The 15,480-nt window shown below is 35.9% G+C and overlaps 1 protein-coding gene across 1 annotated transcript in view; it reads right to left on the reverse strand.

Moving 5' to 3' along the window:
- cdh23 (cadherin-related 23) overlaps positions 1 to 15,480 on the reverse strand; it is a 317,998-nt gene that overhangs the window by 8,111 nt on the left and 294,407 nt on the right. The window contains exons 45-59 of the mRNA XM_073834861.1: positions 14,713 to 14,916; positions 13,952 to 14,410; positions 13,661 to 13,777; positions 12,249 to 12,473; positions 11,943 to 12,112; positions 9,694 to 9,831; positions 9,480 to 9,599; positions 8,436 to 8,613; positions 6,635 to 6,846; positions 5,725 to 5,919; positions 5,500 to 5,613; positions 4,071 to 4,200; positions 3,353 to 3,616; positions 588 to 749; positions 230 to 486 (exon numbers count right to left, since the gene is read on the reverse strand). Coding sequence (XP_073690962.1) covers positions 230 to 486; positions 588 to 749; positions 3,353 to 3,616; positions 4,071 to 4,200; positions 5,500 to 5,613; positions 5,725 to 5,919; positions 6,635 to 6,846; positions 8,436 to 8,613; positions 9,480 to 9,599; positions 9,694 to 9,831; positions 11,943 to 12,112; positions 12,249 to 12,473; positions 13,661 to 13,777; positions 13,952 to 14,410; positions 14,713 to 14,916 — 2,945 coding nt within the window. The remainder of the gene's footprint in view (positions 1 to 229; positions 487 to 587; positions 750 to 3,352; positions 3,617 to 4,070; positions 4,201 to 5,499; positions 5,614 to 5,724; positions 5,920 to 6,634; positions 6,847 to 8,435; positions 8,614 to 9,479; positions 9,600 to 9,693; positions 9,832 to 11,942; positions 12,113 to 12,248; positions 12,474 to 13,660; positions 13,778 to 13,951; positions 14,411 to 14,712; positions 14,917 to 15,480) is intronic.

The raw sequence follows: 15,480 nt of genomic DNA on the forward strand, positions 1-15,480 counted from the left end.
GTTTATGCGAGTTATAAGAGTGAGGTGTAATTCCACAACTCGCAAATGCACAAATGCTCTTCTGCACAAACATTTGAGTTTGTGGTTAAAAACTAGATTAGAGCACAATCTGCTGTTAAAAACTGAGCTCAGAATCAATATCAGAGAGAATCGCGATGCATTCAGAATCGATCCATGAATCGTGATGCACTGATTTATCGTGACAGCCCTAGAACATGTACACATGTACCTGTACATCATCAGTGTTGACTATGGCTCCTGTGATGTTTGAAAGCAGATTAATGAACTCTTCCTGAAACAGCCGGACACGCTCTGGTATCTCATTAATGACGATTTTCACCCGTTGGTCGTCCCTTAGAATGTAAATGCCCACTAGAGTCACGTCGCTGTGTCCTGCTAGATCTCTCGCCAGAACCTCCACCACAAAATAACCCGGATCATATGCCATAAACAGGTCAAACGTCCGGATGATTCCGTCAGTCTCACCTGAAAAGAAAGAAGAGTCGCTAAACAATAACACCAATAAATGGAATCTAAATAAGCTGACATTTCAACAGAGAGTTGAAGAGTGTGTAAAGCATACAGACCGATGATAAAAACGTTCCCCATGTCTTCAGAGTCATTGGAATGCAGTTTGATGTAGCGGATGGACAGAATGTGGTAAAGAACAAGACTGTTGTTGCCAATGTCATTATCAATCGCTTGAACCCGGATCAGATCAGAGCCCACTTTAGCATCTGCAGCCACACCTGACAGAGAGAAAGACATGTAAGCTAATGCATAAACACATGCACATATACTAGATTACTAGCATGTTCATTTATCTAAATAGGTACATAACCGTAGGTGTTGTCACAAGTTGAAATAAAATAAGTAATTCATTAAAATTGAATTTGAATGCACTATGAGTCAAATACAGCAAAAGCAGTAAGATTGTGAAACATTTTTACTATTTAAAATAACTGCTTTATATTTGAATATATTTTAAAATGTATTTTATTCCTGTAATCATACAAAATGTTCATCATTACTTAAGTCTTCAGTGTCACATCATCCTTCAGAAACCTTCTAATATGCTGTTTTGGTGTTAAAGAAACATTTACTATTATTACCAATATTTAAAACAGTTGAGGTTTTTTTCCTGAATTCTAAAAAAATGTAACAATTAAATTATAATTAATAATGAATACTTTTATTTTGCAAGGATGCTTTAAATTGATCAATAGTGATGATTAAGACATTTCAAATTTTACCAAAGTCTTCTATTTCAGATAAATTTCAGATGCTGTTCTTCTGAACTTTCTATTCATCAAAGAAACCTGAAAAAGTCAGCTGTTTTTTTAACAAACATTTTGAGCAGTAAATCAGAATATTAGAATGATTTCTAAAGGATCATGTGACTGGAGTAATGATGCTAAAAATAACAGGAATAAATTACATTTTAAAATATATTCAAAAAGAAAACAGTTATTTGAAATAGTAAAAATATCTTAAAAAAATTGACTGTTTTTGCTGTACCTTGGATCAAATGTGACCCTGGACCACAAAACCAGTCTTAAGTCGCTGGGGTATGTTTGTAGCAATAGCCAAAAATACATTGTATGGGTCAAAATTATTGATTTTTCTTTTATGCCAAAAATCATTAGGAAATTAAGTTAAGATCATGTTCCATGAAGATTTTTTGTAAAATTCCTACTATAAATATATCAAAATGTAATTTTTGATTAGTAATATGCATGTTAAGAACTTAATTTGGACAACTTTAAAGGTGATTTTCTCAGTATTTTGATTTTTTTGCACCCTCAGATTCCAGATATTGTCATATCCTAACAAACCTTATATAAATAGAAAGCTTATTTATTGAGCTTTCATATGATATATACATCTCAGTTTTGTAAAATTTAACCTTATGACTGGTTTTGTGGTCCAGGGTCACAAATAATTGCAGGCTTGGTGAGCAGAGGAGACTTCTTTAAACATTAAAATTCTTACTGTTAAAAAACTTTTGACTGGTAGTGTAAATATTTTTGTTTTGTTATATAATATCACATTAAACTGTCTTGGCCATTTTTAAGAATAAATGATAACTTTGCTTGAATTTTAAATGAAAACGTCAAATTCAATACATTTTAAATAAGAAGCAAAAGCAGAGGAAAGGACCAATTTTGAGCTGATGAAGGGCTTAATACCAAAAAATAAATAAAAAATTAATTATTTAATAATATAAAAAAAAATATGATGCAAAGTAAATTACACGCCAAAAATTAACCTAGACAGTGGTCAATATCTAAACTAAAATAGGGCTGCAACTAACGACTATTTTAATAGTCGACTAGTCACCGACTATTGAAACGATTAGTCGACTAATCTGATAATTATTCAATTTTTCTCAAATTTAGCATGAGATTGCTTTAATTATGTGGAAAATTATAGTAAACACAAGAAAGAAGGGGGTACTTCAATGAAAAATGCATATTTTGCTGCTGATAGGCCAATTCATACTAAAAGTAAATAAAAATGCCCTGTCTAAAACCAATTAGGCACAGTGCTCGGTCAGTACAGACATAAATGCATAAATTAAGAAACTCTATAATTTTTTTAATGGACAGGCACATTTGTTTTATAAGAAAAAATAAATTAAAATCAAGTAAACATTTTCTTCCTGTAAACCATCAGCAGCAATAAAACAGTAAACAAAAATGTATATCCAAAACAAAACGTATTGGCTTCCATGTTATTTAAATCTTACCGAGGCCAGCCAAACTCCGTTTCATTCAACTGTCCGACGTGCTTTCTCTTTAAATGTTCGTGCATCACAGAGGTGCTGCCGTGATGCGCAAGGACTGCTTTACAAACCATGCAGGTAATATTTTAATTCGCCGTAGCAGGCTAAAATGCTCCCAAACTTTACGCCTGTTTCATACATACTCAGTCTGCAGTGCGTCTACAGTCCGTGTGCGTTACGTATGCGGTGCAGAAGAAGCACAGACTCGTTTTGCTTTCACACAGAACGCATTTGCAGTCCGTACATTGTGAACGTTCTAATCCGTTAACATGGGTGTGGAAAAAAAAACGCACTGCAGACGGAGTATGTGTGAAACGGGCGTGTTTTGGTACGCGCAGCTGCTGCGTTGGACGCCGCCATTTCTGTATGTTATCGCTCAGCATAGAAGCTGCGTATGTGCGACTCTCGGCAGAAAGATGCCTCACTCGGTTGTCTGGCGACAACATCGACAATGAAATTCATTGTCGACTATTTCTATTATCGATTTTTGTCGACAACGTCGACGAATCGTTGCAGCCCTAAACTAAAATAAGCAAAAATACTATCCAAATAAAATAAAATTGTTACCTGTGGTGTACTCCATCTTTGTGAATCTTGGAGACTGGTCGTTGATGTCCTCAAGGAAGATTCTTACTTCCTGTAATGTAGGGTCACGGCTCGGGTCAAGCACTTGGGCCCGCTGTGACCTTTGACCTCTTGGGGGAGACCAGTTTCGGTTACTGGAAGCTTTGACGATAATGGAATACAATGGGACTTCTTCCCGGTCCAGATCTTTCTTGACTCGTAAAACTCCAGCCACACTCATACCAAAGTTTCCCTCAGTATCGCCTCCTAGAAAAAAACATCAGAAATGCAGTTAATAAAACATTTACACTGGGCATGTATGAGATATTATCTATACAATACTATGTTCTGCTATGTTAACATTGGAAATTCAAAGTTTCTCAGAAATTTCAGCATCTACTGCTGATGCAATGAAATTGTGCAAACTGAGCAACACGTTTGTTACTGTAAGAGGAAATGTTCTATGAAGAAAGAGTCCTGACCTACTATAGTTGATCAAGGGTGTTCGTTTAAGACCTATGTTCACTGACCTTCATATATATTCTTTCATGAATAGGTTTGGCAGTGAAATACAAGCTAATTTAGAAAACATCAAATTATAATTCACATTAAATTCAAACTCAAACTCATTTTCTAACAAGCTGAATGAAGCCTAACACTGAAAGAGCATGGTGCAAATGCATCTATAGGGGTTCATTTTTGTTGAACATTGTGTCCACACCTGCGATGAAATAGTAGACAATAGCATTAGAGCCCTCATCTGCATCCACCGCACCAGTCACATTGCCCACAACGGTCCCAGGAGACGAGTGCTCAGGCACAGACAGAGACTGATACGGCAAACTTCCTCTCTGAAACACACGCAACACAGAATTCAACACTTAAGAAATAAGTAGTGGGAAAATCTTCAAGCATTACATTTCATAATGTAGTAGTCCTTAACTCTATAAAGCCCACTGTATCATTTTTGATATGCAAATTTCTCAGGCCAACTTGATCAAAACTTTGCTGAAAAATCTGTTTACTGCACCTTCTGTCATTTTACAAACAGTTTACATTTTTTTTAGCTATTTTAAAAGTAAAATTTAAGTAAATTTATATGCAATGTTGTTCAAAAGTTTGGGGTCAGTAAGATTTTTTTTTTTTAAAGAAGTATCTTCTGCTTATCAAGGTTGTATCTATTTGATAAGAAATACAGAAAATAAACTAATTTTGTGAAATATTATTAATTTAAATTTAAAATAGTTTCTATTTTATTATATTTTAAAATAGAATTTATTTCTATGAAGCAAAGCTGAATTTTCAGCATCATTACTCCAGAAATCATTCTAATATGGTAATATTCTGATTTATAATCAATGTTGGAAACAGCTGTGCTGCTTAATATTTTTTGGAACTTGTGATACTTTTTTTTCAGGATTCTCTGATATTTAAAAAGTTTAAAAGTACAGTGTTGTTAAATTGTTTTAAGAAATTAATACTTTTAATCAGCAGGGATGTGTTAAATGGATAAAAAGGGATAGTAAAGACTTATATTGTTAGAAAAGATTACTATTTTAAATAAATGCTGTTCTTTTTTCATCCAAGAATCAAAGAAAAAATTATCACAAGTTTCAAAAAATATTAAGCAGCACAACATCACTGATAATAAATCAGCATATTAGACTGATTTCTGAAGGATCACATGACACTGAAGACTGGAGTAATAGCTGATGAAAATCCAGCGCTGTGTCACAGAAATAAATAATATTTTAAAGTATATTAAAATAGGAAACCAATATTAGAAATTGCAATAATATTTCACAATATTACATTTTTTTTCTGCATTTTTGATCAAATAAATAAGGCCTTGATGACAATAAGAGACTACTCTTCTGTCTATTATATTATATTAAAAAGCCTATTAAAAAAAGCCTGATGTAGCAAATATGACATTCAACAAAACACAAATGCAAACTTTAAGATTTTTGAAATATGTTGTCTAAAGATTAGTTTAAATGTTTCATTTCAATTTAAATAGGTTTTCTGACTATTGTTTCATAGTCAGGTTTTACAGGGTTAATGCTAAACTGGCCAACTGGCCTATAGTCCGTACTTGGAAAAACAAAGTGATGTATTTGATATTTAAAAACAAATAATAAAAACGTTACCGGAGGTTTAAGAAAAACAGGCTCATTGTCGTCAATGTCAGACAGAGCCACTTGCAGTGGCTGCATGGTCTCATATGGGACGGGCTGCCCGAGGTCATACGCCACCACAACCAGCTATACACAAATACAGAGATTTGCATTGTTATTGCACCATTTTTAAAGGTTTTCTGCTATTTTTATTTGTCTTTTATTTTGAATGGCCTCTGGTTAGAAAGATAGACTCACACTGTACAAAGCTTGCTTCTCTCTGTCTAATTTAACCGCAGTGGTGATCACTCCGGTCACTGCATCAATATGGAAGTTCTCCCAGTCTCTATTTCCTGCTCCAGTCTGCAGGAAGCTATACCGGACCTCTCCGTTCACACCCTCATCCTCGTCTGTGGCAAACACTTCATAAACTACCAGTCCAGGAGGCTGTTCCTGCGATGGCACACACAAAACAAGACCGAATGCTCAGTCATACATGATGTTTGACCCTGAACAAAAACAGGCTATCCAATCTTTCACAGTCTAGATATAGAGCATCAAATTTGACAGAAATCCATGTGACAGATTTGGGTCAAAGTATTGAACGGTGAGGAATTAGCTTATCCCTGTTAATTCGTTCACACGAGAGATCGCAGTCACATTTAGTGCTTTTGCATCTGCATTTTAAAGATTTTAAAGACTGTCCTTACTGAAAGAGAAACTTGCAAAGTGTCCTCAAAGCACTTAAAATACTATCTGGTATGACACTATGGTTAACATCTCTCTGAGTCACTGGGGTGGGTTTCATCACTTGGGCTCAGAAATAAAGGGCTTCACAATGATCACAAAGATGTGCAACATGATCTTTTCACTCTGGCTGTCAGATGTACACAGGAGGCTTGACCACACAAGCAAACACTAGATCTCCACTGCATGTTTACGCCTGCAACTAGACAGCTACATGTAATGGATATTCCTATGAAGTACCTCTGATGTGAGAAAGACAATGAGCAAGACAAAAGAGGAGTGCTGTGGGATATCTGAGAACACATCAAAGTGGTTGAGTTGTAATTTGTAGGGCGAGTGAGAAAGCCTGCATTCAGTCACATTCAGAGACAATATGATTAAGTAATAAAAACGAGTGATTGGTTTTTCCACTGAAACACACCTCGAGTATGTGCATGATAGTGCCATTGGCAGGCCGCACAAAGATCGGCCTGTTATCATTGACATCTATGACGGCGATCTGAAGAATGGCGGTTCCCCAGAGAGGTGTTCTGCCATGATCGGTCGCCACCACAGTCAGATTAAACCTCTCAAAACTCTGCAGTAACCGCAGGGAGCGAATCAGCCCAGTGTCAGGATCCAGAGAGAACGCATCTGCGATAGAGAGAGGAAGAGACATCAGCAACATAATCAAATTATGTAGCTGTACTCAGTTTATCAAATTGTACATGAAAAATAAATTAAGAATGTCTTTAATTTCCTCGTTTTAATTCAAGACAGCAAAAAGTATGGTGTATACATATGGGTCATTCTACAAAATTGGTTCAGAGTTGTCAAAAAAAAAAAAAAAAAAAGTCTGAGTTGGAAAAAAAATATTTTCCCACAAACTTTGTATGTATGCAAATTGCATAATATCCAAGCTACACATTTCTAAGAATTGTGCAGTTAAGTCCCCTATTGCATTTTCAAAAAGTTTTGGAATCTTTGTCACTAGCGAAACACATTCATATATAATTTTATAAAGGTTATATTGACTTTTTAAGATTTTGCTACCATCTTCCTTGCAAATATATATATTTTCTTTTTTATTAAAGTTATATTTTAATTTAAAGAAAATTAAAGTTTTCAGAGGTAAATCAATAGCAATTACAATTTTAACAATATTTCAAGTGCGATTTATGAGATTTGTTGTATTTTGAATCCAATGTTTTTTATACAGTTAGGGTATGTCGAAAAACTCCCATCTCATTTTCTCCTTCAACTTCAAAATCGTCCTGCATCGCTGCAGAAGTACCAACCCAGTGTTTACAAAGTGAACGCACAAGGAGGGTCAAACACCCTTTACAAAAAAGGCTAAAACAGTGATGTAGGACAAATTTGAAGTTAGAGGAGAAAATGAGATGGGAGTTTTTCGACATACTCTAACGGTCATGAACCAGACTACACAGAGTTCATGCAGCGCTAGACAAGACGAGCATTTGAGGTTAAAAGTATATAAATTGTCAATTGATTTTAGACAATAACTGATTGTTTCGCTAGTTAAGACCCTTCTTTCTCAGCTGGGATCATTTAGAGCCCTTTGAAGCTGTATTTAAACTGCATTTTGAAAGTTCAAATTTGTGGGTACTGTTGAAGTCCACTATATGGAGAACATTCCTGCAATTTTTTCCTCAAAAAACTATTTCTTTACGACTGAATAAAGAAAGAAATGAACATCTTGGATGACAAGGGGGTGAGAAAATTATCTATAAATTTTTGTTCTGGAAGTGAACTTCTCCTTTAACTACAGAAAAAGGTGTATTCGGTAGTGACAAAAGTTACATCGATTTTTAATACCTTTAAAAACATTTATCTTTATTTAATTATGGGGCCTATTCTACTACTTGCCAATGGACTAAAACATACACTGTTTCAAGTAGTGACAAAAATGTGGGACATGTTTTTTTGTTTTTTTGTATAAAATTTCATAATTCATAAAATAAATTTTTTTTTTTTTACTTCACTTTTTAAAAAATTAAAAAGAGATTTTTAATAACAACAATGGAAGAAAATACAAAAAAATTTCAATATCATTTTCATAAATTGAAATTAAGGGGTTAGGGTTCGGGACTTTTTAAATGTGTTTTTTGGTTGTGGGACAACAGTTTAGACAAATTCTGTAGAATAGCCTATATATATCAAAGAAATCCAATTTGGAAATTCCAACAGCCAATTTTTCAATTCTAAATCTGCAACCCATTTACCCGATCCAGGGCCTTGTAGGCTGTATGTAAGTAATGCATTCTCCCCTTCATCGAGGTCAATGGCCTTCATTGTGATCACTGATGTACCAACTGGCTCATTCTCAAACACACTAGTGGTGAAGACTCTCTCTGAGAAACGTGGACGGAAATCATTTACATCCATCACTGTCAACTGCACCTAAGAGATACAGAAAGAGACAGAGTTCAGAGATGTGATACAGAGGTGTTAAGGTGGAGTACCAAAAACTGTTGTTTTTTTCTTTTTTTTGTATTTGAGGTCAGCTCATGCAAAACCGTTCACATGAAACTGAAACTTTCTGTGCAAAAAATGCAAACATGTGCAAGAGAGTTTAATGTCTGAACACCAGTAGGGAATAAAGCAATTTGACAATTCAATTTAAAACACACAATGATGATTCAGATCGTAAAACAGTAACTGGCCATCTGGACTCACTAAAGCGGATTCATATTTGCATTTTACTCACATTTGGAGCTTTTAACAAGTCAATAATATGCAAAGTTTGCACTGAATATTGCATCAACTGATGGTATTTTAATTTTCTGCTTGTTTTGCTTCTATACTTCCCATTTCCTCATAACAACAGAGTGTGAATAGAGGAAGTGCAAGCTGAACACTTGGCCACCTCACAAACACTTCACGTCTTGTGAAACCTCATTTGCACAGCTGATGCTCTCTCCATATCCTCCTTGAACAGGAACTGGAAGTGAACGACACTCCGCCTTGACTGCGTCAAGGTCTCTTGCTCAAATCATTTTATCCATATTTGGTATGTCTTCCTGTGGTCGAGAGGCCTTCACAGTTTGCAGAACAGGTTGTTTGAACATGGATTTCAGATTGAGATATAATGACAACAAGTTCATCTGTGTGTGTCTGAACGAACCGGATCTAAACTTAAAAGGGCAACATGTGTTCCTTCCAATGTTCTACACTTGTGTTTGAAGGTCATCATTTTATAAAGTGATTGCATCAAATTATTTCTGAGGTTTTTTTTTTTTTTTCAGCTCATCCACATATTTATGCACCTGGACTGAGTTTTCTCTCCGGTTGTTGGGGCTGCCGCCAGGGTTGTCCCTAGCGTAGGCTGTGAGTGTGTAACGGTCCTTGGTCTCTCTGTCCAGGGCAGACAGGATGTAGATGTCACCCTGATAACATAAGACATAAACAATAAATAAGTAAATTATATTTTAAATGGCATTTCTTATTGTCTTTGTTTTGTTTTCGCACCAACACACTCACCGTAGTAGGTGTGATGCCAAACTTGCCCTCTCCGTCCACTAGCCCGTATTCAATTACAGAGAACAGGCCGGAGTCTGCATCTGTCGCACTCACGCTTACAATAATGGTGCCGAGTGCAACATCCTCAAAAATGGATTTCTGCAACACAAACATAGGCAAAATCTTTATTTCAAAGTCATCAAGGCTGCATTTATTTGATTAAAAATTAATCGTCAGTTAGTCGACGAGAAGAGGCTTGATCAACCAAAATTTTATTAGTCTCTTAGTCGCAGAAAAAAAAAAACATGTTATAGGAAGTGGCAAGGTCACGCAGTCTGTGACAGACAGATCATTAATCGATGGTCTATGTGGTAATACAATACAGTACATTGGGCAAGATAACCAAATGCTCATCAACCTCAAATATGGCTTTGCATCTAAAAGATGTATGTAGTAGCAACTTTACATGGCAGCTCAATCTAATGTTAACCTAGAAAATGTGCGCTATTCAAGTGTCTGTGAAGAGTGTGAAAGCTGAACAGCAGAGCTCACTGCATTACAGATGGAGGCGCCGCTGCAGTCATTTGTTTATAAAATACTCTGTCATTTTTGGTCATACAGATAAAAGTAATACATCTTTCTAATCTGTAAAGACTTTATGTTCAATTGTGTGCACTCGCAGTAACAACGAAATGTTGCACTTTTGTAAAAAAAATTAGCAAACAGGATGCGCTTTCTGACATTTCGATCTCTGTGAACTTGAGCACAAAACTTCAAAACTCTGCGTATACTTGGATTACAGACATGAAAAAAATATATAGAGAGTGAAATGTCTACCAATTCAAATGAAAAACAAATATTCTCCGATTATGTAATCTGTATGAAACATGCATACAGGCGCATTACTACTGCGGAGATGACGAGTCAGTGTCACCGACTTCATCTCTTAAGCCGAAAATAAAGAAAGCACTAGTTTATCAATAAATTATTAAAATGTTAAAGCAGCCTTCTTGCTGTTTTTTCCTGACACATTCATAATTATTATATCTGCCCGTGCGCTGTGGCAAGCTTTTTTCGCACGCTTAATCACTTATTAGGCTATGTAGGCATTTAAAGGCTCATTATGATAATTTATATGTTTTTTTAATAAACGTGCGACTAATAGTCGACTAATGCTTAAAATGAATGACTACTAGTTGACCAGAAAAATCTTTAGGTAAAGGTGCTGTGTGTAGATTTTTGCGGCATCTAGCGGTGAGGCTATGAATTGCAACCAACGGTTTAGTCCACCGCTCACCACTTCCTTTACAGAAGCTACGGTAGCCGCGCAGGATTAAGATGTCGTCGTTTTAGACAGCAAAGAATAATGAGGTTTCTTTTAAAAAGTAAATTAGGGAATTATATTTACTTGATAATTCAATAAAACGATGTTATTTTGAATATTACTGTCACTTGTTCATCATTGAGTCAGTGTTTTTCACAAAGAACAACAGTGATGAAACGCGATCTGTAGAGCAGTTTGTCCGTTTCGGCGACTTCCATGTGAGGGGACCCGCGGTGTATGTAGATATAAACGGATAATTCTAAGGTAATAAAAGCATAATGATTCATTAAGTAAGGTATTTATACACCCATGAAAACATAGTTATGTATATTATATTTCATTTCTGTCTAGAGATCATCTTAAATATTACACATTGTACCTTTAAGGGCAGCCCTATTAAAGTTATAGTAAAAACTGTAATATTGTAAAATATTATTACAATTATTACAATAAATGTTTTCTATTTGAATACATTTTAAAAGTTTATTCCTGTGATGCAAAGCTGAATTTTCAGCACCATTATACAGTCTTCAGTGTCACGTGATCCTCCAGAAATCATTCTAATATAATTTGCTGCTCAAGAAACTATAAAAAATAATTTTATTATTATCAATGTTGTGCTGCATTGTTTTTTGTGGAAAGCAACATTTAAAACATTTAAAATTCTATTTAAACCTGGAAATAAACTAATTTTGGAAAATGTACAAAATGCATAGACACATTTTCAGCACCATTTCTAACTAAATAATCATAGGTCATACTTATAATTTGTACTTACTATAATTTGTCATTAAGATTGCATTAAATAAGCAAAATGCAACACAGAAGCATATTCACTAAAGTGTCAAACTGTGACTCTACTGCATTAACTTTACACCTCTAAAATACTTCCTGAAAAGGATTCAATCTGAACAATACCCTGACTCTCTGGTTTGCACTGATTTACCTGATATAAAGGTTGTTGAAAGACTGGGTTGTTGTCGTTGACATCAACAATGCGCAGATAGACAGGAAGCTCTGCGAAGCGAGGAGGTGTGCCGTGATCCTGTGCACGCACCGTGAAGTTCAACCACTGCACTTGTTCATAATCCACCGTCCGATTGGCCACAATTTTACCTGTGGATAGTGATTTTGAAAGACATGCACCATGTAGATTAGAGAAGGAATTTAATCAGCAATCCCCATTTTTCAAGCATCAATCATTTAGGGTTTAGAAATGCTGTAGAAATGAGAATGTGTTCATGTGTGTAACCTGTAGAAGGGTCTTCAAGTTTTATGTAGTCTCCACGGGGCAGGTGTAGAAGCTGGTAGATGATCTGTCCGTTGGGTCCTTTATCAGGATCCACAGCCGTCACAGACAGCAGTGTGGTACCAGGCACAGCACCCTCCAGAATCCTCTCGGAAAAATTGGCTACTCCGAAAGGTCGGAAACGAGGAGCGTTGTCATTCACATCCAGTATGTTGATGGTTAATTTGGCTGTGGAGAGAAATACAATTGAACTTTAAAGTTGATTTCCTGGAAAGAGGAAAAGAAACAAAAAATTCCCCCAGGCTGGTTTAGTCCTGGCCAAGATAGATCATCACAGGAAGGAAAACCTGACAAACTGGAAGTTGGTTACCAGCATGGTTTCTGGCAAACCTGGTTTACTTTGCAGGTCAAGACAGTTAATAAGCCTGGTGTGGATATACACTAACAGTCAAAAGTTTTTTTTAAAGAAGTCTCTTCTGCTCACCAAAACCGCATTTATTTGATCAATTCCAAAAACAGTACAATTTAGATTTTTTTTAATCTTTAAAATAAAATAAAATAATTTTAAAATGTAATTTTTTTTGCATCATTACTCCAGTCACATGATCCTTCAGAAATCATTCTGATTTGCTGCTCAAAAAACATTTATTATTATTATATTGAACAGCTGAGTAGAATGTTTTCAGGTTTCTTTGATGAATAGAAAGTTTAGAAGATCAGCATTTATCTGAAATAGAAATCTTTTGTAACATTATAAACATCTTTACAGTCACTTCTGATCAATTTAAAGCATCCATGCTGAAATAAAATTTTATTTTCTATAATTTCTTTCCGAAAAAAAAAAAAAAGTTATACTGACACCAAACTTTTGAATGGTAAAGTGTAAAATGTTACAAACGCGTTTTTTGCTGATCTTTGGATCTTTCTATTCATCAAAGAATCCTGAAACAAATTTGATTGTTTCGATCAATGCGACCAGTTTCTGGACAGTTTTCGATAAATTTAGCATTACATCACTTGCTCACCAATAGATCCACTTTAGTGAATGGGTGCCGTCAGAATGAGAGCTTGAAAAGCTGCTCAAATCAATAATAGACAAGAAATCAACAAGCGTGTTTGTAATAAAAATGCAGTTTTTCACTTCACAAGACATTAATGGACAGACTTGAGTCATTTGGACTATTTGTGAATAATTGTGATGTTTTTATCAGCTGTTTGGACTCTCATTCTGACGGCACCCATTCACTAGTGGATGCATTGGTGAGCAAATGATGCAATGCGAAATTTCTCCAAATCTGTTCTGTTGAAAAAAACAAACTCATTTACATCTTGGCCTGAAGGTAAGTAAATGAAATAGAAGAACAGATGAAAACAAGGAGAAAAAGACAGAAATTAAGTAGAAAAATCTTCCCTACCATTGGGTACACTGACGGACATGTCAATAACATCACTGGCGTTGTCATGCACTGAAACAATGATCTCAAAAGTGGCAACCAGCTCTCGGTTTAAAGGGTTTCGTACAAAAACAGCACCTAAGAATAAAGATGGAATCAAATATCAACACAGAGCAGAATTAGGTTCCTGTAAGTAAACAATAACATTCATTTCCCCCACAGAAAATAGATTTGTAATAAAAAAGTATAGTGTTTAGTGTTGTATTCCAAATGAAGAACTACACGTGACAGTAAAAATGTCTAATTACTCACCTGTGTAAAAGTCAATTCCAAACGACTGCTGCAGCCCATCCACTGGATTATTCCCATCATCCTTCGCTTCCACAGAGATGATGTAATACTCCAGACGGGGTCGTAGATCAGGGTCCTCGGCGGTAAGTGTGGCTACGACCTCTCCTGGAGGTGTTGACTCGTTAACGCTGATGGTCTGCACAGGCCGTATGAAACGAGGACGGGAGTCATTGACATCGTCTAGAACAACAGTTAATGTCGCCGTTCCTGAGAGAGAAGGTGTGCCTCGGTCAGTTGCGATGACAACTAGACGGTACGAGCTACGCTCTTCTCGGTCCAGTGTAGCATTGCCGACTACAACAGCACCAGAAAGAGCGTCAACAATGAAACGGTCCTGAGCGCCGCTGTCTAACCGATACTGCAGCCAACCATTAGAACCGGCATCAGCGTCACTTGCAGACAGCTGCGTTACTACCACACCTGAAAATACACACAATGACATATTATACATCCAAGTTTTTATTTGTTTATAACTTATATTTATTTATTATTTTAGTTTTGGTATTTAATAATTCTTTTATTAATTGATAAAAAAATATTTTTTCATTTTTCAATATAGCTTTGATTAATTTTAATTTCATTTCTAGTTTTAGTAATTTTAGTATTTAAAACAACGACAACTACACACTCCCACTCTATTGCACTGCAATGGGGACCAACAAACCAGATTAAACTAGTTTCTCTTCCAGTTCATCCACCTCCATTGATACTGTCTCTCTCACCTGTGGGGCTGTTTTCTGGTAGGCGTACAGTTAAACTGGATGGGCTGAAGACAGGTGGGTTGTCGTTTACGTCAAGGATGGTGATAGTGAGTGGGACAGTGCTGTTCAAACCTCCCACATCCTCCCCAAGCAGAAACAGCTCCACCCGTGGCACAGAGAAAGCCTCTCGGTCCAGCACAGCACCCCCACGCACTGATACCACTCCTACAGACACAGAGAGAGGGGGTGGGAAAGAGAACGTCTCACAAAAAGGAGTAGTGCTTGATTACGAGAAACTCAGTGGGTGTACGAAAAGTAGGAGGACTGCTGACTCTTGAATAACTAAAACCACAGATATGAAAGTATCTGCATGTTTGAAGGAATTCAATTTAAGACTATTTAATCATTGAAAAAAAAAACTTAAAAGATTGTATTAAAGGTTATCCTTTCTTTCTTCAGTCGAAAAGAAATCAAGGTTTTTGAGGAAAACATTCCAGGATTTTTTTTTTTCATATTCATTGGTGTGTAATGGGTTGAAGGTCCAAACTGAAGTTTCAATGCAGCTTCAAAGGGCTCTACACAATCCCAGCCGAGGAATAAGGGTATTATCTAGTGAAACGATTGGCCGTTTTCTAAAAAATATCAAAATGTGTATATTTTTATACCACAAGTGCTTGTCTTGCACTAGCTTGACCTCACGCATTGTAATTACGTTGGAAAAGTCATGCATGATGTAGGCAGATATACTGACCCAGTGTTTACAAAGCAAATGTGCAAAGAAAGTCAAAC

The sequence above is a fragment of the Garra rufa genome, chromosome 2 (genome assembly GCF_049309525.1).
Source record: "Garra rufa chromosome 2, GarRuf1.0, whole genome shotgun sequence".
NCBI classification, from domain to species: Eukaryota; Metazoa; Chordata; class Actinopteri; order Cypriniformes; family Cyprinidae; genus Garra; species Garra rufa.